Consider the following 26,067-nt stretch of genomic DNA (forward strand, 5'->3'; position numbering starts at 1 on the left):
CACATTATTAATATATGCATTCATTTTTAACGACTGAGTTATGAAGTGACAGACCGTAGGCCTAGCTATATGCTTGTTTTGAAACACTTACTGAATTTTAGACCGGAACTCGTCTGAATGGTAAGCAAGGAAACGGGTCCGTGCTGTGCCGTCTGCAACAATCACAATTACTGGAAGAGGACCTTCCAAAATGTGTCAATGACCACCAGGCCTGTACACAATAAATACAGTTCAGCCATGTAAATAAAACATTTCAATGGTCTAAGAAGTAATGGATATCATCCATTTTTTTGTTAGAATCAATTCTAGAAATGAAATAAACCTATGTTCTACAAATGTCCAATATCGTTAGTTCGATTGATTAATAACCGCTCAACGAAAAACATGATCCTAACACAGGTGCTCTAGAGAACTGGGCTAGACAACATGCCGTGGATGAATATGATTGTCCAAATGAATACATTATTAATACATTAGAGTAAGATTAAATACCTATAGCATACATTAGGGTAATTACTTTGTTATGGCAGATTTGGTTTCTTGGCTCCAATATTCCAAATAGGCATTAATGATCATATTTGTTATAATTTATGTAATTCATTTAATGAATCGTTCAATTGGGCTACACACGTTTTCAGTGTCTGCACTTCGAGGTAATAAGAAGGGCTGGAATTCGGGTGACAAGGACGTTGGTTGTTTACTGTTGAGGATAAATAAATTGCATACATTTCAGCTCACAACATGACTCCAGTTTGTTCATTTATCTAAATTTAATGTTATTATTATGCAATTATTACTTAATGTTAAGGCCTATCTACACATAACATATCCTACACATACAAACTAGTCTAATATGTTTTAAATAAAACATTATAATTAAAACATGTCTATTTTAATTGGCTGAGACACTAACATCGTATGGGGAGCTCATTGGATGCAGGTCAATCACCTAATATTAAACAATGGTGAAACTTTACCTAACTTTTCCCTAAACATTGAGCCTTAGTTGGTTTGGCTAGCCCGGCCCATCTGGTACAGCAAAGGGTAATACTCACCAGAGAGCTGGAGAGGAGTGCGAGAAGAGAGAGAGGAGGAGAGAGAGAATGAGGGGGACCAGATTGAAAACATATCAGCCTGCGTCTCAAAACCACATTTCTGACGAAGAACGAACCACCCTCAAACCTTTTAGACCTCTTTAGGCTACAAAGTTCGATATCCTGCAATGTTTTCTTAGTAAGGGAGGATCGATTTCAGAAACTTGTTTCGTTATTCTCGGTGATGGATTGTAAAAGTTGAGTCGACGCACAGAAACTCTACGGTGAACTTTATGAGAAGTTGGGAAGAGGAATGTAGTTAGTCTTGATCGTGTTTAGGCTACTAGAATATACTTTATGGATTTCATCCTTGCATTGGAAGGAGTTTGTTACTTCTTGCTTTTTGACCGAGAAAGTTTGACCTAACGGTAATCTTCGATCGCGTTGCTGAAACTTGTACAGAACTAGTGGACAAACAGAACGGAGGGAGACGCACCGGGTCAGACTCGGACCATACGGACCACAGGCATCACCACTGAGGTAGGTGGACTGGACATGCATGTGATGATGAACTCTGGAAATCATCTTTCTTATTCATTATTAGAAGATTATTCTTATTATGAATAGGCTAGTAAATCATTTGAAATATTCATTTTAGTGCACATTTGAAATTGTTACTTTGAATTACCTAAAATGGTATTTAAACGTAACCTATTAAAATAGCGTATTTTTATTTTATACTGACCATACAGAATAAATAAAAACTTTGGAAATTGTGAACATGAGCCATATAGATGAGACAAAACTCCCCATTCGGAGTTACTTAAAACATCTCCACTTTCAACTTAACTGACTTGGAATATCACAAATTCTGCGCTGCAACTTTATCTATTTGTCAGTAGATGCGCTCAAAACTGTGCAGGAGACATCATAGCCCTTATTGTTGCTTAGCTAGAATCCTTAGTGGCTACATCAATATTTTGACTTAAAAAAAATGTATGATATACCCATTGATTCTTGAAGAATATAACTTATAAATGCCTTATGAGTTTAGTTCAACTGTCGTACCCCATCATAACCCCAAATATAAGCTTGTTTTAGTCCAATATTTGTAAACAATGTAAATGTAACAAACGCTGTAAAACCTCAAAACATGGTTAAAACTATAATTTTGGTACCATGGATGGCCAGTCCTTGCATCCATAGCTATGCATATGAATTTGAGAGTGGTTACATTTCTCCAGGCCCATCCCTCAGCTTTTTACCAAAACAGAGGCTGGATGTTCGCTTTGTTATTGTTTCAATTAAGGATTTTAGCTTTCGTGAGTTCAGGCTGCTTGAAAGAAAAATCTCTAAATCCCCTCAATCTGAAAGGTATCCAACTCGCAAAAAGTTAGTGTGTTTGCTACTGAGAGTCATTAGCAGTCAATGCAGAACATGTACGTTGCTCTGCATTTCAATGGCTGCAATTAATATGCATTGTTAATGTTTCCCTGGTGTGTTATTAATGTGTGAATAAATTGCAATCAAAACATGAAACAACATTTGAATATGCTTTTGCTGATAGTCTTATCTTTATTTGAGAGAAAATAAGCTAGGGGTGGTTTTTATTAATAGAGATAAGCATTATAATCAAAATGTACAAAGATGAGTAATATTAAAAAAAGTTGTAAATAAATCAATACCTTCCTCTAATATGTAACCACTCTCTGTTTCCAAACGGAGTTGGTTCTGGCCTGGGACGTGTGTTTTTATGTGAATGGCCCGTTGGTTGGTTTAGTTCATTTGCATTAGAAAAAAGTTTTAGTGCATTTTCTATTGTGCAGGATGAAGAGTTCCAACAGTCAGGCAGCGAAGAGTTGAAAAGATTTAAAGAAAGGATGGGCCTTTCACATTATTCAAAGGGGACTGAGGCTTGGGGCTGCGTTCATCAACCTACCCCCACTTTCATCTCAGCCTCTCAAATGGCATCCTATCCAGCCCTGGTCAGAAGCAGTGCACTATATAGGGAATATGGTGTCATTTGGGACGTAGACACTCACCAAGCAGAGCCATTCTGCAGCCGTTTCCACACCGCTGGCCCACTCCACGAATGCCTTTATTGATTTTGCTAGCTTTTCTCTTCTCCAGAGAGCACAGACAAAAAGAGAGGGACTTCCTGGTTTCTTAAGTGTTTGAAAAAGTGGAATAGAAGTTGAGTCTGGTATTCAGGAGAGAGAGAGGAGCAGGGGAGATGCCTGAATGAAAAGTGAGTCAAACTCCCCACTGAGAGGATTGAAAAGTATCTTATCCCCATAAACAAGAACACAGCACCAATTAAGCTATCTGGCCTAGGAAGTCATTCAGGCAGGTGAAAGGAAATGCCACTGGCTAAACACTAGAAATAACAGGTTGGTTAAGGCTTAAATCATTGGCATTACCATGTAGTGAAATAAACTTTCTATTGGATGCTATCTTATTGTTATTTCTGCCTGTTTGAAAAGATGAGAAATTAGTATGCGATACCTACAGTATACACGGTTATCTTTAATTGTATTCACATTTTTTACGTTATCTGATGTCCAACTGTTAAGAAGTGGGCATTTACAATCAAACTACACTAAATCACATCACATGACTACCCCCTTCCTTCCCTCTCTCAAATCAAATCAAACTTTATTTGTCACATGCTTCGTAAACAACAGGTGTGGACTAACAATGGAATGTTTACTTACACTACCCCTCCCCTTTCTCTCTCTCTCTCTCTCTCTCTCTCTCAGAGGTTCCCTTCTTCCCACACAGCAAAGAGCAGTAATTGCTGTCATACCCTCCAGAAAACTAATATTTTGGTTTGTTCAGAGAGGCCCCTGACCACAGCAGTCTGCCCTGGAGGCTGTGTGTGTGTGTGTGTGTGTGTGTGTGTGTGTGTGTGTGTGTGTGTGTGTGTGTGTGTGTGTGTGTGTGTGTGTGTGTGTGTGTGTGTGTGTGTGTGTGTGTGTGTGTGTGTGTGTGTGTGTGTGTGTGTGCGCTATGGCTCTATCGACAAAGGCAGCCTTAACTGTCTCTGTCCTAAGGGGACAACACTAGAACCACTAGAAAACAGTGGCTCACCTCACATATTTCTTATGGAACAGTCCTTATGGATTACATCATGTGAAGTGAGTCGATTTTGTCAGGTTGCTTAGCTAGACGTTTTTCAGAGGAAAAACTATGACCGTAAAGTTTGAAACTGTCAGTGTTAATACCATGAATTTTCACCTTCATGTAAACGGTATTCTACAGTTATCCAGCTTGGCTGTTTCTACAGCTTTGGCTCAGACAAAGGCGTGAACCTGGTTGTACTATTCCTCTCAACATCACATCTGGCACAGGTCAAACCAACTGCTATCTTCGGAGGGAATTGGAATATGAATCAAACTTTGTTTAATTCCATTGTTTAACTTAACCTCCATCAACTATTTATCTGCTCGTTACACTGCCTTGTCTAATATAAGTTTTGTTTAATTTGCAAAAATGTTAACAAAAAAGAGGCCAATATCCCAGCAAGCACATAATATTCTGAGAACCATATGTTTGTTAGACCTTGGTGAGAGTGTGGTTGTCCTATGGTTATTTTGCATACAACCTTCCCACAATGTTCTGGGAATGGTGCAGGGTACCCAGCTGGCGCATAACATTCATGTTTCTTAGGTGTGAATTTCAGTACTTCAGCATAACTTTTCATACACGTTTCCTCATGGTTCTATTTAAGTAATGTTCTCAAATTGTTCCGAGAACATTCTTCTGCAGCAATTTGAGTAATTCTGCATAACGTTTCGTCATGGTTCTATTTAAAGCCATGGCCTAAAGCCATGGTCTCAGAACATTTCAGAAAACTTTCCATTAAAATCACAAGAAAACAGTAGTATCATTCAAAGAACGTTCTAAGAATGTTATTTAAAAACATATACTTTCCGTTCTCAGCGTAAACAAATCTATCTCTATCCTCTATCTTGTTAAGCGTGATCAGCAGTGTTGGCCACGCCCAATAGTTGGCTACACCAGATCTTAATAAGTGCTTGTTTCCTTTGAAATTAGGTCTGTTTGAATAGACAAAAATTTGTAAAAAAAAACACATGGCATGCAAGCTGAAGATTATAGGTTTGAATCCCCCTGAAATCTCCCACAATAAAAAAGAAATGTGTTTGCATGATTGCCTAAGCAAACGAATGAATGCCTAAGCAAATTAATTTCTGTCGGAGTTCAAAACTGTTAACTCAAGCTAGCATTATTTTTAGGTCTTATTGAAACATGTTCTAATAACGTTAAATAATTATTCAAATAAACTATAATATTAGTTCTCAGAACATTAATAAAACCTCCCAGGAAAACTTTCAGGGAACCACAGTAAAACGTTCTAAGAACCTCCCTGCAACCTAAAAATGAACTTTCCCAGAACAGGCCATATTTTTACTTCCATTCTCAGAACGTTTGAAATATTTTCCCTTTTACCAGTCTGGAAACTTATGGCTTCATTCCCAGAATCAATGGGAAACCTAAAACGTACGTTCCCACAACTTCCAAGGAATCAAATGTGCCAGCTGGGATGTATCTTGCATTATAAGACCATCTTAATAATATATTAAAATAGCAGCTCTTATGAGTCTCAGCTCAACCAATGTGTTTGAGGATATCTACAGGTCATATTTGTTTCATTTCTTTAGATCAAACAAACAGTGAGTTGTGTTTTTTCTCTCAGCACTCCACGGGAGCCAGACGTCAACAACACAGAGCTCAACTCCAGAATCAGTTTGGTCTCACAGCTGGACTGCCTCTATTATTCTCTCTCTCTCTCTCTCATCTTTGTTTTTGCATAATCTAGATTCTAATTGTTATTAATCAATCTCAACCAGTTGTGCCCCTCATACTAAGATACTGTGTCAAATGCAGAAAAATCTATTTTAACGCAAATGCAATTATACATGATTAAAACAGAGCTCCGTTTCATGCAATGGCATCACAGATTACACACACACACACACACACACACACACACACACACACACACACACACACACACACACACACACACACACACACACACACACACACACACACACACACACACACACACACACACACACACACACACCAAGAGACATGAGAAATCAAAGGTCCGGACCAGAGGGCCACAGGGGACATGGGCCTCTCTCCTCCTCTGCTCCTCGTCCTCAGTACTGTATTTAATGTAGTATGGCTCTGCTTTGATTCACCAGTTAATTAATTCCTGAAGGGACGCTATAGCCCTGATGATCTCTTCTGACTCTTTGTGTGTGTGTGTGTGTGTGTGTGTGTGTGTGTGTGTGTGTGTGTGTGTGTGTGTGTGTGTGTGTGTGTGTGTGTGTGTGCGCGCGCGCGCGCGTGAGTGAGTGCGTGCGTGCGTGTGTGTGTGTGTGTGTGCGTGTGTGTGTGATATCAGTAATAGAAATGTCCTCGTCCAGTGAAAAGAAGTAAACAGAATCAACAGCACCACCCATTTGAAATGCAGCCTAAAACCAGTGACTGGTGCCAGGGAATCAGTGGACTTTGAATGGTGTCAGAGGGTAAGGGGTAGTTTTGATTTCGCATAAAGAAATGCCTTCATGATTTGGCCATGGCAAGGGAAGAAACTTGAGATGTGATAACTTATTTGTCAGCGCTGAATAGCTTCAAAGCAGGCAACCCAAATCCTGCCTGTAGGGGTTCTGTATTAGATCAGAGCTGAAACGTTGCCAAGCCACAGACTCCTTACTGACAGTCTAAAGAACCCAGGACAGGGCTTGTCTTACATGTGGTATACACCCAGCACATGTGCTATTCCTTAGCAATCAATCCCCTTTGCCTTCTTCCCCCCACAAGGCAGCACACTCAGCTCCCAGCTCCTACAATCAGGCACAGGGTCAGGACCTGGTCGGGGCTCTCCGTGGGCCCTCTGAGGCCTCGCTCCACCCTGTTGAAGGCAAGGGCTGCATCTTAAAGGGCGCCGTATTCCCTATTTAGAGCACTACTTTTGACCAGGGCCCATAGGGTACTGCACTATATAGGGAGTAGGGTGCCACTTGGGACGCAGCCAAGGACTGTCAGAGGCAGTAGCAGTCTTCATCCTGTGGGCCCTCATGCCTTCACACTGAGCAACAGAGCCTCGCTGGGGTCACTGGGCCTTCCACTGTGTCAGTAGCCATTAGTACTGCATGGATTTTAAGGTGAGCTGTGTGTGTTTCACTCTGTTATGCCGCTGTTTGGCAGCTGTGCCTGGTGGACTGGAGAGTGGTTACAGCCATGGCTTAAGGGGGTTTTAAGAGATCCCTCTGGCTGTGGTGTTTCCTTGTCATGGCGACAGCTTCCTCTGAGCAGGAGCTTACTGGTTGGTTAAGAGGTTAGTGTTGTGCTAAATGGGGAGATCAGGGCGTTGCTGATCAGGGTGGCGTTTTGGGGATGAACAGTTACTCTCCCTTTTAGAGCCTCAGCTGCCACCAGCAGAGACGACAGAAGGAGTCCAAACTGTGGCTGTAAAACATGAGGTGTGTAACACAGTTTAACACACCATTTGGCCTCCGGATGAAAAGGCATAGCGGTGATACCAAGCGGTTAATCAATGCCCACATGCCATTTCACTGTTGATCAGCGATATGAAGGGCCAGGGCGTAACCCTCGTTGCTCTGGGCAATACACATAGCGAAGCGAGCCCTCTTTGCTACTGTGAATCTGTGTTTAGAGACGAGAGCCTCCTCCTCTTTGCCTGAATAAGCCTACATCTCTAGCAGACGAGAGAGGAGCAGTCATTCTTTGGGCTGAGTCACGGTGACAGGCTAAATCCTCTAGTAGGTGATTTCTCCTCTGAAGTGGAGTTGGAGCTGTAAGCTCAACATCTGTATGGCATTGCCAGGACCTGAAGAGATCTCCCACAGGATACTGCACTTACAGGCAGGGGATGGGTTATTATCCACGGGGCTCCTCTCTTCGTCTCGCCTCCGCTCTGCTTTGTCTGTCCACAACAAGCCAACCAACCAATCTCCTCTGATCCTAGAGAGAGAGAGAGAGCGAGAGAGCGAGCGAGCGAGCGAGCGAGCGAGAGAGAGAGAGAGAGAGAGAGAGAGAGAGAGAGAGAGAGAGAGAGAGAGGCATCACTGCCCCTCAGGACCACTCAGTCTCTGCATGATGACTTTTATGATTCTTAACTGAATCATGCTTCGTTTCTCTATTGTTTCACTTCACTAATTGAAGTGAAACACCAATTGAAGTGAAATAATAATGATCTGGATCGTGATAGCGTGATTCAGTGTGGATTCCCAGGCTCCGGTCTGCTCTTATGCGGTAGTGGTGCGTGGGTAAAATCACTGTGGATGCCAAGCCAGGATAATTGTGATAATTGCGCTGTTTGCTCTATAACCTGTTAGTTCATATGACTTGCCACCGTGATATATAGGCGTAAGGCCGAGACTAAATTCAACCACACCTTTGTTTCGTCACAAAACCGGAGAGTAACCTCTGTCCTGTGAAGTCCACTAAACATATTGCATGTAACAGACAGTTACATGACCTACAGCATGGTAAAGCAAGTTCATGTTTCCCACATTTTCGAGACCACTAAACAACTACTGATTTAGAACCAGGGAGAATTACCGCAAGTCGCAAAGAAAACAGGAGCTGCCTCCACTATTCCAGCACCATTTCACCTTCAACATTTCAACATCATCAAATCACCTCTGCTTAGTCTGATACAGTGACAACGAAAAGATACCAAATACGATTTAGTCCGTTCGTGCAAGTAGAAAAAACATGTTGACAGGCATCCTCCGCTTTTTTATGTTGACGGAACGATCTATGACTCTATCATAGAGTACACACTTTTCTTTTTTGTTGTCCTAGGCTACCTGGCTAAAATACTTGTTCACTAGCCTAACTCCCTTTTTATGGGCAACGTTAGCTAGTTAATGTTAGCCTTCTACATCTAGCTACATATTGAACTTCCATCCTCTCAGACCAGGGCCACAATGGATGAATTTATGGTTGGATCAGAATCACTGTTATAATCATTGGCCAGTATGGAGAATTAAGTAAAACCACAAGTCCAAATCCCCATCTCTATCCATAGCTAATTTAGAAAAGGGCCAATTTTAGCTAGCTAGCTAGCCACCGGACAACAACACAACGAGATGCAACAATTCAAGTTGATTCTATCAATGATGTATTGCTCACAATGTGATGTGATTGGAGGGAAGCCAAATCCAAACTGGCTTCCCTTGACACTTTTTTTGGTGAGCCAGGACAATTCACGGTTCAGCTCACTCAACTCACTCAATTTAGCTCAAAGCCAAATTCTCGCTGGCTTCCCTTGCATTCAATGCTACGGGCAGCAAAAATGTCATACTCTTTTTGACCAGACAGCATCATATAGATGGGCTACACATACAGAGACAGAGGGGCGCTGTTTCTCTCACTCGGATGCTTTCTCCGGTGAGATACATTCAGCGTCTTGCAAATTGAAGCAATATTATGAAACACAGAGAGACAAAAGATACATTATTGAATGTTTTTTTCAAATGTTTTCATGGTAAATGTTTTGGGGATGCCTGGCTTCCCTTGGCAACCATGAATACGCGCCACTGCTCTTGTGTCAATGATAGCCCTTGTTGTAATAAAACCTTTCTAGGCTAGAGACTCATCCAGTGACTAATACACTCTTCAGAGTGTGTTCTCAGAAGACCCTTGGTGGGCCTTTTGAGAGGGAAATGATTCACCTGTTAAAATTGTTTGGCTTCCATTGTTAGGCACAACAACCTTGTTTAACTTGACATTTTCTGCATATAGTCTATGTTGCAAACATACAGTACTCCAAATAATAAAGATTCTTCGTATTCAAACGCCACCACAAGTGATCTCCCACTCGTGCTTATAGTCATAAGCAGGCTGCTTTTACGAGACTACAGTTTTTCAGAAGAGGGTACACGTAACCATAAATTCCAGAAAGTGCCCGAGTCCCGTGCTTCAGTCCCTTCAGAGAGAGGCTCAGTAGTGGGCCTGACTCTGCTCTGTGATTTTACTGCACTACTGTGACCTTTTCAGTGTTCAGTCACAGTCATTTGTTTGGCTGACAGCTCACGGTGTAATAACTAAGTGTGGTGATGGCTTGTGGGAAGCTGTAAGTAATACTCTGTGATGTGCCAAACTGCACTCTGCTCCGGTAAAGCAGGAGACCAGAGCCTGGAATGCAGAGACATACATTTTTCCACACACTGGGAATACCCTTCTCTCTCACTGCAGGCCATTTTGAATCCTAGGACATTTCTTGCAAGAATAATACATGTATGTCAGAGTAACTCAGAACTACACACAGATATTTTTGTTGCTCATAATTAACCATATGATACAATACTTTTTGTCCAGGATTCTTTTTCAAACAACTATGTCTAACGGTCTAACGATCATGGCTAATGTTTAGTTCATTTCTACTCTTGGAATTAAGAGGTTGTTAGTGAAAAGAGGATTAGATCAACAAGAGGAAAGGAGTGGTGAAATCTGGCCTTGCATGTTTAAGCTGTGTTTTGTCTACTTGAGTTTGCACACAGGAAGTGGACTGGACAGTGGGTTAACTGGATAACTGTACTCAATCACTTCTCAGTCTCATAGGGATGAGGAACATCTTTCCATTCCTGTCTTATTCAGAAAGTTTCCTGATTATTATGCTTCAATGACCTGAAATGACAATGACTCATAAGTACCAAGGCCATGTTAAATATACAATAGTTGAAGAGTAGGAACAGAATACAGCGCATTCAATCTTTACCTTGGTAGCTCTTGTAGGGTGTGGTTTAGAGACACATTGCAATGCCTAAAACAAAACAAAAAGCCAGGAAGAGGCTTGAGCTTCTTCTCTCAGAGCTCCTGAAAGGAAAGGAGAGCTGAACCGTATTGGAGTTAAAGACCGAGGTGCTAAAACAAACAGGCATTGGTTTCAACACAAAGACAGAGGCTGAGTGAGAAAGTAGTTTGAGGAGTTGTTGTTCTTCTGTCATAAATAACCTTTTTGTTAGGCGTTGCATTGTTCGTTTTCACGGTTAAATGGAACATTGGGTGTTGTCTTTAAAGGTAATGGGGGTTAACAATAGGAGGTAGAAGTTCATTATTCCTCACAGCTGTGTATCTAAATCTACTGCTGGGTTTATTATCATGGTAATAACCATCTCCTAGCTACTAAAATAATACTAGTCAATTCCCTCACGTTTATTTATTTAGCTTTTCAACTTGAATAAAGGTATGGTTTATTGTTTCTACCATCAACAGATTTAGCCATGACTCTCAGAGATAAAACATTCATATCTTGACACAAATTAACACACTCAGGAACACGAACGCACGCACACACACACACACACACACACACAAATTAACACACTCAGGAACACGAACGCACGCACACACACACACACACACAAATTAACACACTCAGGAACACGAACGCACGCACACACACACACACACAAATTAACACACTCAGGAACACGAATGCACGCACACACACACACACACAAATTAACACACTCAGGAACACGAATGTACGCACACACACACACACACACAAATTAACACACTCAGGAACACGAACGCACGCACACACACACACACACACAAATTAACACACTCAGGAACACGAACGCACGCACGCACACACACACACACGCATACGCACGCACACACACACACACGCACGCACACACACACACACGCATACGCACGCACACACACACACACACACACACACACGCACACACACACACACTTGACATGAACTGAACTTTTTGTGCCATTCTTGAGAACCCATTTAGTTTTCACAGACTGAGTCACACACAGTTAACAGAGTGAAAGAATTAAACACGCTGGACAAACAGTGAATTTGTAGGTCTACATTGTTAAAACACAGTTTACTGCCCCTTGAACAAGCTGGGAGGGTTGGCAGGATGTAAAGGCCTGATGGACAGCTTTGTCTACTGTCTTTACTGTAGACAAAGTTTCTTTGAGACAGGTGTGAGGGGCCAGGGGCCCTTTTTCTCCACCTACGCTGCTTTGTGGGGAGGGTGGTAAATGTGGCACATGAGACAGTAGTGTAGTGGCATTCATTCATGCCCCAGTCAGCCAGTCCTTTGGTGTATTTTGGTTTTCATTAGTAAACATCAGTCAGGCTAGAGTTTTTAGCTGCTCAATCCCCCTTCTGGTCACTCAATCCCCCTTCTGGTCATTCATCCCTAGTAATAATATGTGCCATTCACACATTTAGGTGAGGTTGGGATTAGTCTCACGGAGTGTTGAAAGCCTTTTAACTATTAGTGGATCTTATTGACATGCCCTCCTCATCAGTGTCATGGAACAAGAGAGTGGAGAGGAAAGCAGACAAGACAAGAGAAGAGAAGAGAAGAGAAGAGAAGAGAAGAGAAGAGAAGAGAAGAGAAGAGAAGAGAAGAGAAGAGAAGAGAAGACAAGACAAGAGAAGAGAAGAGAAGACGAGAAGACAAGACAAGAGAAGTAGAGTAGATTAGAGTAGAGTGGAGTAGAGTGGAGAGAGCCCTGGGGACCAACAGGAGAGATCAAGCGTGCCCCTGGTCATTTGTTTACATTGGTTTCCATCTGTCAGTGTGGTGTCTGACACCTGTAGTGTCCCATAACCCTGTCTCCTCTGTCTCCTGTCTCCCGTCCGTCCGGCCAGTCTCCGCTGGGGGAAGATACGACCATGTGTCGCAGCTCTTCAGAGAAGGAGGGACAGTTTACCGCTCCTCCTCCCCCATCTCCACATACCCCCCACATACCACCCCGCATACCCCACTTACACGTAGTCAGGGCTGGAGGCTAGTCTTATTAATAAGACACCCATTATGATCTAGATACATTAAGCCCAGACTTTACAACACCTTCAAGGAAACATTTTTAGATGGCTGTTTGAGCACGTTGATGACTGTGCTCAGGTCAGTTGATATCATAGTTTGCTACACCTGCTTTACACAATATAGAGGAGATAGATAGATACACTAAGCCCGGGCTTTACAACAGGTTCAAGGAAAAACCTCTCCTATATTGTGTAAAGCACATGTAGCAAACTATAATATCAACTGAACTGAGCCCAGCCTGCAGTGTGTGAATCTGACTGTCTCTCAAACAGCCATCAACGTGCTCAAACAGCCATCTAAACGAAGAATGACTTGGCAGGCAGCGTGTCGCTTGTTTATCTTTGTTGAACCTAGCCGCTTATCTTTGGTTGCAGTGCAAACATGTAGTGGTTTTGTCCTGAAAGAAATCTCATTTGAGTTGCTGCTTTCTTCCAGGGCCCCAGTGACTCATGCTACGGTTTGCTGTCTCCAAAGGGGGTTTAGCGTAACCTAGCCTGGCTGGCATCAAAGTTTATTTAACTGTTGATCTTTTTATCAGCGCTATTTGAACTGATTGTTCAGCCTCGCTTGCTAAGAATAATACACCCTTATCTTCAAACGTGTTGAGAAAACACATTGGCTCTCTTCAGAGGATGCGGCCTACTGTATAATGTGGCCTACTGTATACATGTCACTGGCCTACTGTATACATGTCACATAATGAAATGATAACGACGATGCCACCTCATGTCGTTTCCTTCAGAGCTTCTGATGTCCAGAATGGAGACCTTTGCCCCGACGACCACAGAGAAGAAAGGCTCTGGTCTGGATGGAAACGGCTTCACTGACCTCCCAAAGAAACTCTCCCCTTCAGCTGTCATCAGAGGTACTGTACACTTTTCTTCAATGACTTTAAAGAAGGGGGGGAAACGGTTTTAGTTTTACTGGTAGTATCTTTTGTGCACCTCCACTCCAGGTTGGTTTCTCCTGCTGACACAGGTTTTACTGTAAGGAAAAGGGTCCCTGCGTCCCTTACTCCCTACATACTGTGAGACTGTCACACAAGCCAAGGTCTTACAGAGACCGATAGGGCCGGGGGAAGGAGGAGGTTTGAGAGAGAGAACATGCACATGAAATATACATATCAAAGATAAAACGCTGTCTTTGGAGAAGTTGCTCTGGGCTCTAATCGTCTCTGATAAGGCTCTTCCTGGAGCACCTGGAGCAGTCAGAGGTGACTTACAGTAGAGCTGATAGGAATCAGCAATGTAACGCTGCGGCCTGTTGAAGAGCATCATTAATACTGAACAGGTACTGTAGCATAGCAGTGTGTGTGTGTGTGTGCGTGTGTGTGTGCGTGTGTGCGTGTGCGTGCGGGTTGTGAGTGTGTGCATGTGTGTCTGTCACAGGGAGAAGTTCATAAAGACTAAAGACAGCGACGTTGCTCGATTTGGGGGCATAATCTCTGATTAATGGTTCATATAACTACATGGGGCTGGCCTGGGAAAGGTAAAATGGCTGTGTTTGTTGAAATTAATGAAAAGTAGCAGTGTGTCTCTTTCATAGGGCGGTCGGGAGAGACAGAGAGAGAATGCATGTTTTAAAGATGTCAGTGAATGTGGGATGAAAGGCCAGTATAATGAGGTTGAAAGACCTTGTTCTTACCTCCAGAGTATCACACTGATGAATTACTAAAAATGGCTGGTAGAGAAGAGCTCAGTGGGCGAGATGGCCCTTCCCTCAGAGATGGACAGTGATGCAGATTGACGGCTACCTTTGAAATGGTAATACTACTTCTTGTGATTTAGTGACATTTTTACTCTTTAATGAAGGGCTTGGTGGCCTGCCACGATAAAGAAATATCCATTAATTGTTTAAGGAAGAACAAAGATAAAAATAGGCCATCATTTTTTTTGTCCCTAACGATTGACATCAGGCCCAATTTTTGTAAAACCTTCTATAGACCTCTAGTTTGTTTTCATAACCTTGTGGAGTTTGCAGTGCACGGCCCGTTAGTCCAACAATAATTTCATGATTTTGTGTAAGAATAAGGAAAGACAATTTGAGTTGGCAAAGAGTAAAATAGTAGGCGTCTATAGGGGCGATTCTGTGACGTCTTAGATGTCTACTAGGAATTCCTGCAACAGAATCCAGCAGTTTTTCTCCTAATTTAATTCAGAGTGAATCCTAATTCCTTAACCTATCAGAAGGGCCAAAGCTAATTAGTTAATTAGACCAATTTCAAGATGTCACTGATAACTTCAATTAATACACATGTATGATGACACGAGGATAGTTTGTCTTTGAAATGACATTCAAGACTAGTGTCCACCACGATGAGGAGAAACAGACAGAGAGAGAATGCATGTTTTAAAGATGTCAGTGAATGTGTTATGAAAGGCCAGTATAATGAGGTTGAAAGACCTTGTTCTTACCTCCAGAGTATCACCATGATGGATTACAAAAAAATGGCTGGTAGAGAAGAGCTCAGTGGGCGAGATGGCCCTTCCCTCAGAGATGGACAGTGATGCAGATTGACGGCTACCTTTGAAATGGTAATACTACTTGTGATTTAGTGACATTTTCATTCTTTAATGAAGGGCTTGGTGGCCTGCCACGATAAAGAAATGAAAGACGAATTGTTTATTAGGCTAAATCAATCTAGGACATATTTTACATACACTGTAAATGGGACATGAATCAAGTGGGACTTTGTTTTCAACAACTTGTTTCATGTCGACATCAATATCGTTAACTCAATTATATTGACCGACCATTTTATTTCCAGCTAACTCATTCATTTTTTATCACTCTACAATTACTAAAATCATATAACTGGCCGTGAATAAGCATTTCTAATATGGAGCCTGGAATGTCTGAACAATGGTTCTTTTGTCGTGAAGGAATATGTTTCCAGACCTGAGCCTTCTGGCAATTAAGAAAACATTTGACTGCCTACGAACCTAAAATCCTAATCTGTTAATGTGATCACCCTCTCTAATTTAATCTCAGTATGCCTTCCTCAATGGAGCCAATTCACACACGCTGAGGTCATATGTTCAAATACTCTCGGCCGCAGCGAGCGATAGAGAGGCCCTTCAGTTGGGCCAATCATCTTCTGTGGATAAGCCCCCTCAGACCCGTAGAGAAGGTCTTTAAAGTAGGTTGATTTAACTTTCAAAGGGGCCTGGAGAGAGACTCTTGATTACCAGGCGCAGGGTAACAAGGCAGGCCCCGTGTGCCACCCCACCCTCTGTCTCCTCCCTGCCCTGCTATAACTATACTTTCCCCTGGTCTACAATGGCTCTGGTTCTGCTGGGTCTCTGCCTGGTCCTCTTGGCCCAGAACAAGTGCTGTGTTCCAGGCTTGTGTTGCTCTGTCGTCGTCGTCGTCGTCGCCCCCCGGCTGCGGATCTAAAGTGGAGCTGCTGTTTTAAACCTGCATCCATCGGCCTCTCTCTTCTCTTCCCATAACTCCTTTACCCTATCACTATTAGAATAGTGTCACCATCCATATTTTAATCTTAATAACACTACACACTCACACCCTCAGTCCAATAGAATCGGGTCTGGGTAGAACCAGCTTATAGAGTTACAGCTTCATAGGTCTAAAATCTGCCAGCACACTAAGACAGGGCAATTACTTATCTCAATAATATGCATTATTATTCCTGTTTGCCAGACACAGATAAGTGAATATGCAGTAGGAGTGCAGCCAAAAGAGACAAAGTCCTTGAACTTAAAAGCACATTCCCAAGCAGAACCGCCTCCTGCTTTGGAATGAAAAGTAGACAATTGTAATATACTGCCTCTGTTCCGGCGCTGTGGCTTTATTGTCAGTGTGTAGTTTACTACGGGCTGGTGGATTCTTGTCAGCTAAGTCGTGCCCACCTCAGAGGACCAGACATGGCCGACCAGCTCCATTATAGAAACCCCCCCGTTTTATTCTCCTGTCTGTGTTATTTATTCACAACAATATCTTCTCTATCAGAGGACAGGGCTAATGCAGAGTTTTAATATGTTATTTACACGTAAAAAAAAACAAGCGCTCTATGTGTGTAGACCGGAAGGGTGGGGGTGAAATGAATGGGCCGCTCCCATCTTTTATATCAGAGTTTAACAATCTGGATTGCTAATAGAACCATTTATCATGGAGCGGTCATTTATTTGATGTGAACATGCAGGCAGCCCAGGTCTGGTCTCCTATCCCAGAGGTCTATGGAAATGGGGGGTGGAGTCGACGCCTGCATACATTGGACTCAAGTAGAAGTCACTTTGTTTAAAATAGGGGCCCAGGTGCACCGACCGACCAGCCTGTCTGGTCCTGTTGATGATATTCCTGTGTGTGTGTGTGTGTGTGTGTGTGTGTGTGTGTGTGTGTGTGTGTGTGTGTGTGTGTGTGTGTGTGTGTGTGTGTGTGTGTGTGTGTGTGTGTGTGTGTGTGTGTGTGTGTGCGTGTGTGTGTGTGTGTGTGCGTATGTGTGTGCGTATGTGGGTGGATGGAGATTTAGTTACTGCTCCTGTCCTCAGTCTGTCATTTATATTGGTGGAAGGACCAGGAAGGTGATGTTAACTGGACCTATAAAAAGTCTGGCCTGTGACTTCCGGACTGCAGCCCACGTTGCTTATTGAAGCATGGCTGGCCTCACTTTCTGTGTGTGTGTCTGTATGTGTGTGTTCATTGGTAACTGCTGGGCCTGGACACAGCACAGCTAACCCTCACCACTGGGCCGTGCACAGGGTTTTGGTTACCTTTAATGAATTGAAATGAGCTCCTGTATTTCCTGTGACAGCCCGCATCTGTCTGGTTAGCGGTTATAAAGGCTGCGGGCCCGGGCAGACCGGGTATATAGGTTTATGGGGCTTCATGCATAACTTTTATGATTTCAAATCCGTTTCATAATTTGGGAGGCATTTATAGACATCATACATTGTCGAAATTGTACTCAGATTTTCGGAAGAGGTGAATATTTACCTTATAATGTTATTCAACCTTTATTGATATGTGCTGGTGAATATTATTTTGTTCTTTGAATAAAAAAAGAAAAGTTGTAAGCTGGTGAAATATAGGGAGGTCTGTAACAGGGGTTAAAAAAACGGAAAACGGCACCATTTGTTTTCAAAGGATTAAGCTATTTGAATTCCTTTCTCACCTGTCTATCCATGTTTTCTAACCTAGGCCATGGGAGCCTGGTGCTATTCTGCTGGTAATGATTTGATTCACTGGCTTTGGTGGGCTGGTGACATACACTACCGTTAAAAAGTTTGGAGTCACTTAGAAATGTCCTTGTTTTTGAAAGAAAAGCAAAAAAAAAAATGGTCCATTTAAAATAACATCAAATTGATAACAAATACAGTGTAGACATTGTTAATGTTGTAAATTACTATTGTAGCTGGAAACGGCTGATTTTTTTGATGGAATATCTACAGAGGCCTATTATCAGCAACCATCACTCCTGTGTTCCAATGGCACGTTGTGTTAGCTAATCCAAGTTTATCATTTTAAAAGGCTAATTGATCATTACAAAATAATTTTGCAATTATGTTAGCACAGCTGAAAACTGTTGTGATGGATGATTAAAGCAGCGATAAAACTGGCCTTCTTTAGACTAGTTGAGTATCTGCAGCATCAGCATTTGTGGGTTCGATTACAGGCTCAAAATGGAGCATCCCGGAGTCGCCTCTTCACTGTTGATGTTGAGATTGGTGTTTTGCGGGTACTATTTCATGAAGCAGCCAGTCTACACTGTATTTCTGATCAATTTGATGTTATTTTAATGGACAAACCCTAACCTTTTTGAAAGGTAGTGTACATCTTGTTGAGAGTGAGTTTGTCATTGGAGAGTGTGATTGATGTGGCGCGGCGAGCGCCTCTGGGCCCCCTGGTTCTCCCCTGCAATGCTTTTTCTCTTTCTGCTGAGTCGGGCCGCCCGTAGGGAGGATGCCAAGTACTTAGCACCTCCCAGTCTGGCCCCCTGGACCCGGGGCCATGCCTAAACAGAGTCCCACAGCCCCCACAGGCCAAGCCTAAACAGGCTCAGAGAGTCCCACCGCACCAGAGGAGAGAAGCGGAGAGGGCGAGGAGTGAAGAGGGAGAGGAGAGACCAGGGACAAAACAATGAGATATATTTTCCTCTGAGCCTGTTTCCTCTTACAGACAATGCCTTATGCCTATGTTATTCTTGAGGTAATAAACAGAGGTAATGATCAATGACGGACGGCACTGTCGTAGCTATCTTTACCGGTCTAAACATTGTTGGCTGTCAAAGTGCTTAGGTCCTCTCATGCCTTAGTCAGTATGAAGGTGGTTAGAGCTACAGTAACATTATTTTGATTGGATAGGAGGAATGGAATCCCAGACCCTGGTCAATGGGTCCTCCACTAGATGGATGGAGATGGAGGATGGGTCTGGGCTGTGTAAATAGTTTTTTAAAGAGAGGTGTGTTAGCGATAAGGACGCTTTCTTTATCACCTCCTTGATGTCTGGTCCTGGGGCCGGGGGCTGCCTGGCTACAGCAGGGAATAATTGATGGGGGCTGAGGCTGGATGGAGGATGTACGCGCCCCAGCCCCCGGCCCCCACCACTGGCACCCTCTGCAGCAGCAGGACATGAGCTACTGGGGGACAGGCAGGGAGCACTCAGGGGTCAGGCCGCTGGCAGAGAAAAATGCGCCAGAAAAAGCCTCTGCATCCCCTAGTCCACCTCTTCCTACTAGTCCAAAAGGACGGCCACTAATCTTCCTGAGAAGGGAATTTTCTTTTCTTTCTCTCTCTCTCTCTCTCTCTCTCTCTCTCTCTGTCTAAATGAGGCCTTCTCAGGGAGGGTTCACAGGGCTTGGGAGAAGCGAGAGGAGAAACGAGCCCGCTGACACTGAGAGCTAAGGTTTACTTACAACTCAGACAGACTGGGATCTCTCATTCTGAACAGCCTTGTGGCATTTTATATCCCAAAAAGTTGGATATAAAATGCAATTAACAGTGAACAGTAACATATACTGTGCATCTGAGAGAGGATAAAGAACCATAAATGCATACTGTATCAGTAGTGTCTAATATGAGCATGTATTGATTAAGAAGTCAATGGAATGAATTACAGTTGCACATTTTTAACTGGATTTCCTCTAGTTACAGTTCGGTAATTTGTAGCTGCTGTGCTTTCAGGTAGTAGTGGCCGTAGTCTTTCAATAGAGCGTACAAGTCTTTCCACATGGAAACACTCTGTTGTTCTGAGGACAGAATAATCGGGCTTGGTAATGGGATTTTTTTCCCGCACAAATACATTTCTGTGGCTTTTTTGTAAACATTTAGCTAGATGGCTTTCCAAGATGCCCTCTTCCTTCTCCCTTTTATCTGAACTTGTACTTGGGGGACTGGCTAGCTTGGAGGCAGCCATTAAGATTAGGTAGACTAAGTGAAAACAGACGTTTCTTCTTATTTTTTTTGTCCAGGGCAGTTGATTGCCCAGATAAATATATACTTAAAAAATCTCTCTCTCTCTCTCTCTCTCTCTCTCTCTCTCAAGAAGTCGTTTCTTGTTGTGCTGGGATATCCTTGTGTTCAGAGAGAGTTCAAGTTTAAAGATGAACGGCCCAGATACTCAAGATATCAGATATATTTTATGTTGGGTGATTTTTGTCTTCCTCAAGCAAAACAACTAATGGGGGAAAAACATAGCCACTGCAGCTGTATTGAATATCTAAGACTGTGAATTATTTCAAAAGGTGGGACCTCTGTTATTAAAATATCCCTACACCGAGGTGACTATAGTAAACTATAAATCTAGGTTTTGTTAGCTGAAGGCAACAACGTCTAGAAACATAAATCTCTCAAATCCATTGAACTGAGTTGGCATGTACTGAGCCCCAAAAACAACATGCTACATTCCTGGAGATTTACAAGTGTTGGAAGAGAGGTTGGAAGAGGTTTAGAGAGGTTGAGAGAGGTTAAGAGAGGTTTAGAGAGCAATATTTGGATGCTTCAGGGGATTAAGAGTCTAACCCCCCACTTCTTTTTTCCCTTCTTCTTCTTCTTCTTCAAGAAGCGGCATACCATTCCCAGCAGGTTCTGATTTAACGCTGCTTTCCATGTCGTGTGTTGTGTTCTTTTAAGTTCAAATTACTCCTCGTCGTCTCTGAAGAGGGTTGTGTCCAAGTCTGAGTTTTGGGGCAGGTTGGTTACCTTCTGTTATCCTCTTCAGATCACCATATTGCCCTTGTAGGCTGCAGTACAGGCCCAGTGAGCTACCCTTCTCAGACAGTGAGGAGAGGGGTCTGCAGTCCAGAACATGGGAATCTGCTGCCACTACCAGCGCCCCAGTGATCTCTAGCCCACTGCTCTGAGTCTCTAGCCCAGCCCCAGACTGCCACTGTTAGCTCACTGCCACAGGGCCTGTGGATTACCCAAACCATAATAAACAGATACAGGGGAAGGGGAGCACGTGGGAAGGGAGACTGTACACACACACACACACACACACACACACACACACACACACACACACACACACACTGAACAAGGGCAGCTAGCATGGTACACTCCTTGTGTAAACAGGTCAGGGCGTGGGACCCGGACGGGTCATCTTGGCTCAAACCAGACTGACTAAAATGCTCATAACGGACCTCAGCTTAGACACATCTGCCCTCTGCAGAATGAAAACACAACACGTGCGTGTATGTGTTCGTTTAGCTCGTAACGTCATACGGTAAACTGAGGTTCACTTTACCATGACGCTGTGTGTTTATCTGGAACATGGAATCTTCATTGCAGTAGGCTGGGTCAGTTGCTCAAAGAGACAAGCTGAGGCTACACCTCTCTCAGCCTCTCCCCAGACAGAGCCTCTCAGAGCTCGCTCTCCGCCTGTTCAGTAGTTAACTGTTAGGGCCAGGACTGGAGCACCAGGCAACAGGACAGCAGATGTACTCATGTGGTACTGATCTGTGATACTCACCCATCCAGAAAAGAACACATCAAGAATTATTGAGCATTGCAAATCACTGTGGCTGCAGCAGCAGTCTGTATCCCAGGCGCTTTAGTCGTGTGCTGGTGCTCACCCTGCTGCACACAGTGCTCATTTGCATGATGAGGGGATGATAAACAGGTAAAGGGGAAGAGAAGAAGAAGCGAGTGAGAGGGAGGGAGGGAGGGAGGAGTGCAGGAGACAAGAGGACACCCTTGGGTGAGTCCTGACTGGGCCGTGCGAGACACCATCAGAGTATTTGTGTTGTGGTGTAATATTGCTTTGTTTTCCACTCTTCCTCTGTTTTTCTTCACTCGATCGTGTTGTGTTGTGTAGACATTACCCTGCCAAGAGTAGCCTGGCTGGCAGCCAGTTATCCCTGGGCTCCAGGTGAGCCCTCCCTCCCCCGTTAGTCAGTCAGGCAAGCCTCACCCTGCTGGGGGAGACGAGGAGAGGAGACTCCCAGGCGTCTTGGATCTATGAGGGCCGTCACGGCTGTGCCAAACCCCAAAAACAGGCTCCCGTCCTCCCACGTCATTCTGCCTGGTGGTGCTGGTGAGATCAGTCTGATAATGCTGTGTGTGGAGTAGATCTGTTCGCACCTTCAGGCACCCTACAAACATTGAGGCTTATACAGTACAGTGAGGGGAGGAAGTCCTTCATGACTAAACATATATAGACATATTTATCACATTAATGCAAGTAATGAATTAGGGGTCCCTACATTTTGTTAACTGGACCTGAAATAGTTTAAATTCACTTGATAACTAGGTACTTTGAATAGCTTGTGGCCTGACCCAAGTCGTTGATTACATCCCCCAATTAGTTTTCTAAAAGTAGAATGAACAAATAAGAAATGCTACTTCATTTAAGCAATGATAATAAAGGCCCAAAGAGTTGATGTGGAAATATTTCCCATCCCAGCATGGGCCCGTTCCTAACTCCATCTGACAAAAGAGAGAGAAGGAGGAGGGAAATGGAAGGAAGGAGGGTGGCAGGACATGAGAAATCTGTGGGCTGAATCAGAGAGGCAGAGAGGCAGAGAGAGACACAGGAGACTGGATGGGTGGGTGTGGAGCAGGGTGGCGAGGAGGGGGTTCCGTTTGGATCAACAATGAGACCCTCTCACATCTATTCAAGCCTCCTGCTTCAGTTGTCCATCATAATGACATGTGATTTTTTGGGGGATTTAAGACTGGTTAGTGGTAACACCAGCATTTCCCATGCGTATTCAGCCCCATACAGTGGGGAAAATGCAGCTTCTATGAGGTAATTTGTCTTTGTAATGTTATCAAAAGGGAAAATATGAGCTATGAGGTGGGATATTTGATATTTCATGATATATATAAGGTCATTTTTCTCTGAGTTTTTTGGGACATTTATCATCAACTCCTAGCCACCTCAGTTCCCTCAAACTACTTTTTGATCTGATTTTGAGGCATTACCATTCATAGGAAAATAAATATTGTAGCAAAGAAATGCGGGGGACGTTTTTTTATACAAAATAGTAAGAATTTGTCCCCTTTTATATTTCAGTTGCAATATTTAACTGCTTTAGTAGTAGTGCAATAAAGTTGACCTATTATCACACTGCTTAAAGGGATTTGAAATAAGAGAACGCGGACTAATTGCCTTGTAACTACGGAGACAAACAGCTGGAGATTAAGCAATAACATCTCATTAAAACTGTCAAGAGTTTAATACACAAATCAAAGCTCAAATGGAGGATGAAACACCACAGCAGTGTATTTGTCTGCTAATTATGAATCATTACAGAAATACCAGGTTCTTACAGTACATTTATGGTTTTAAAATAAACCTGTTTTGTTTTACTGTATAACCTATAACACATCCAGTCCACACATCACCAGTGACATATGGCCAACAATTAATGGCTATTAAACAAGTGAAGGTGGTTTCATTCCCTGATTGAGCCGTATTTTCCCTCGTAAACACAGTGAAGTCAACGGGCCCCTATTAGCAAGCCTTATTCTCTCTCTGAGAGAACCAGAGAGAATTAAAAAGACTCCAATTAAAGGCTCTTAGTTGGGAGTGTGAATCCAGACCAAATCCAAATGCATATTTATTATACATTTCTTGAGCATTAAATTCAATGCTCTCACACCCCTTGAGTAAGTACATACGTGTATAATGTACACTGATAATGTGAAAGCAATCATCAAATAGTTTAGTTAATCAGTCGAGCTATAGTCCATAAAACACAGAACAAGTACACCCTTGCAAGTACTGGAACTTCAAGTCAGTCAGCCTCCAAAATTCCAGCTAGACCCCAGTAGAGCTGGTAAGTCCCACAAACCTCCAGTGGAACTGACAAATCTAGGCCCAACGAAGGTGACCGTATTCCCCTCCGGTAATGAACGTCTCTTCCCCTCAGGGTTGACGAAAGACCTGCCTCTCAATGAGACCCTTTGTACTTCCCCCAAATGGGGGTTTCTCTCTCTCCCTCTCTCCCTCTCCTCTCCTCCTCCCATCACTGCCACTCCTCCTGATCCCCCATCATCAGTCAGTCTGCCTTCCTATAAAAAGGCCTGGGACGAGAAGGGAAGGGGAAGGAGATTCCAATGAGAACAGAACAGGCATGGAGAAAATCAAAATACCCAGTGGCCCTTGAGTGAAGTGGCAGGGAGGGCAAACCGAGGCAGGGGGGCTGCGTCCCAAAAGGCAGCCTTTTCCCTATTTAGTGCACTACTTTTGACCAGGACCCATAGGGTAGTAGGGTGCCATTTGTGACACATACAGGGTTTCCATTGATCGCGGTGAAGTGGAGGATGTAGAAAATCAGAAGGTGAAAGGAGACTAAATAGTGAGAGATTGATCTGTTTTCACTAGCTAATGACTTGGCTAGCAGTCCTGCAGATTTCACTGAACAGCGTGCTAAAAACAGGGCAGGGATGGATGGACCTTTTCTAAATTGGCTTGAGTTCAAGATCAAATACTGATACGCATATTTAACAAAATAATTTGACCAACAAAATCTGTCTGATTTAACTTACTTGATACGCTAGCTTTTTCATTTAAATATTATCTCTACTCCATGTGGTTAAAACTCGTCTCTGAGCTGTGGGTGTAATGACACATTTCTCATTGAAGGCAAAACTCAATCATATCTGACAACCTGTCAGCTCTATTACCTTGTAGTGGTTGGAGGTTGTAGTTGTACAGAGCCGGCCCAGCGTCTGGGGTGTAACCAGAGTAGAACTGATGGTCCTGCACAGCAGCATTCTCTCTGCTGTGGCCCCATAGTCATACACGCACACAAACACGCACGCGCACACACGCACACACACACCCACGCACGCACGCACACACAAACACGCACGCACACACACGCACGCACGCATGCACACACACACACACTGGTGGGATGCAGCAAGCAGGGTTTAGTGAGCCTCGCTCTCTACCCAGCTGGACCCATGCTTTCTCCCCTCATATCACAATCAATCCCTTCCTCTCTCAAATTATACTGGAATCACTGAGCTCTACTCCATGTAATTATGAGAGCCTAGTACCCAGGCTTGGTCAGATTGATAGTAGCTGAGTCAGTGTCTCAGTCGGTAAAAACCTTCACTGTTCTGCTCTTTCTTTTCAGAGTGCAGCTCAAGATTGTAGTATTATTTGGAAAACTTGGATGAGGTTTCTCCATTGTAGCCCTTTACTGCAGTCAATGACCAAAAGCGCCCTCTTTGGCCTCATGGGTGGAATGTTATTCAGAATTAATAAAGATTTTTTTTAAACAACGAAAATCCGGGGTTTCAATGTCAAACCATTTTGTTATATTTCAGTCTTCTGTGATGTATATAAAGTGTAATATTGGGATGCAAACTCAAAATGTAATACATTTAAACTCTATATCTGACATGGTACAGGTGTCTTCTTTTATTAAGCCCATAACCATGTGTGTGAGGTGTAAACTTCTGTTTCAAAGTAGATTTGATTAAAGACTACCAGGAAACACTCTGTGACCCTGAGTTATCCCACTGCAGTATTAGGTTAGAGCCTGAGTAGCAAAATTCTGAATGGCTTTTATTTGAATATTGGATTATACATGTCGTTAATGTTCTTTCTGTACAGTATGTATGTTAATGAAGGTATACGACAAATGGATGAAAGGAGTATAGTGTTTGTTATTACTGTCTCTGATGCTCTCAGTAGGCCAATGGTCCTTCTGTAGACTAATTGTTGGTGTAACATGCTTTGTCTTC

At 43.1% G+C, this 26,067-nt stretch overlaps 1 protein-coding gene across 1 annotated transcript in view; it reads left to right on the plus strand.

Annotated features, from left to right (window-relative positions):
- The first annotated feature begins 1,054 nt into the window (after positions 1–1,054).
- The window catches only part of LOC106575189 (zinc finger protein GLI2), a 73,663-nt gene continuing 48,650 nt past the window's right edge, over positions 1,055–26,067 (plus strand). The window contains exons 1-2 of the mRNA XM_014151515.2: positions 1,055–1,574; positions 13,653–13,775. Coding sequence (XP_014006990.2) covers positions 13,661–13,775 — 115 coding nt within the window. The 5' untranslated portion in view covers positions 1,055–1,574; positions 13,653–13,660. The remainder of the gene's footprint in view (positions 1,575–13,652; positions 13,776–26,067) is intronic.

This window comes from Salmo salar, chromosome ssa17 (genome assembly GCF_905237065.1).
Source record: "Salmo salar chromosome ssa17, Ssal_v3.1, whole genome shotgun sequence".
NCBI classification, from domain to species: Eukaryota; Metazoa; Chordata; class Actinopteri; order Salmoniformes; family Salmonidae; genus Salmo; species Salmo salar.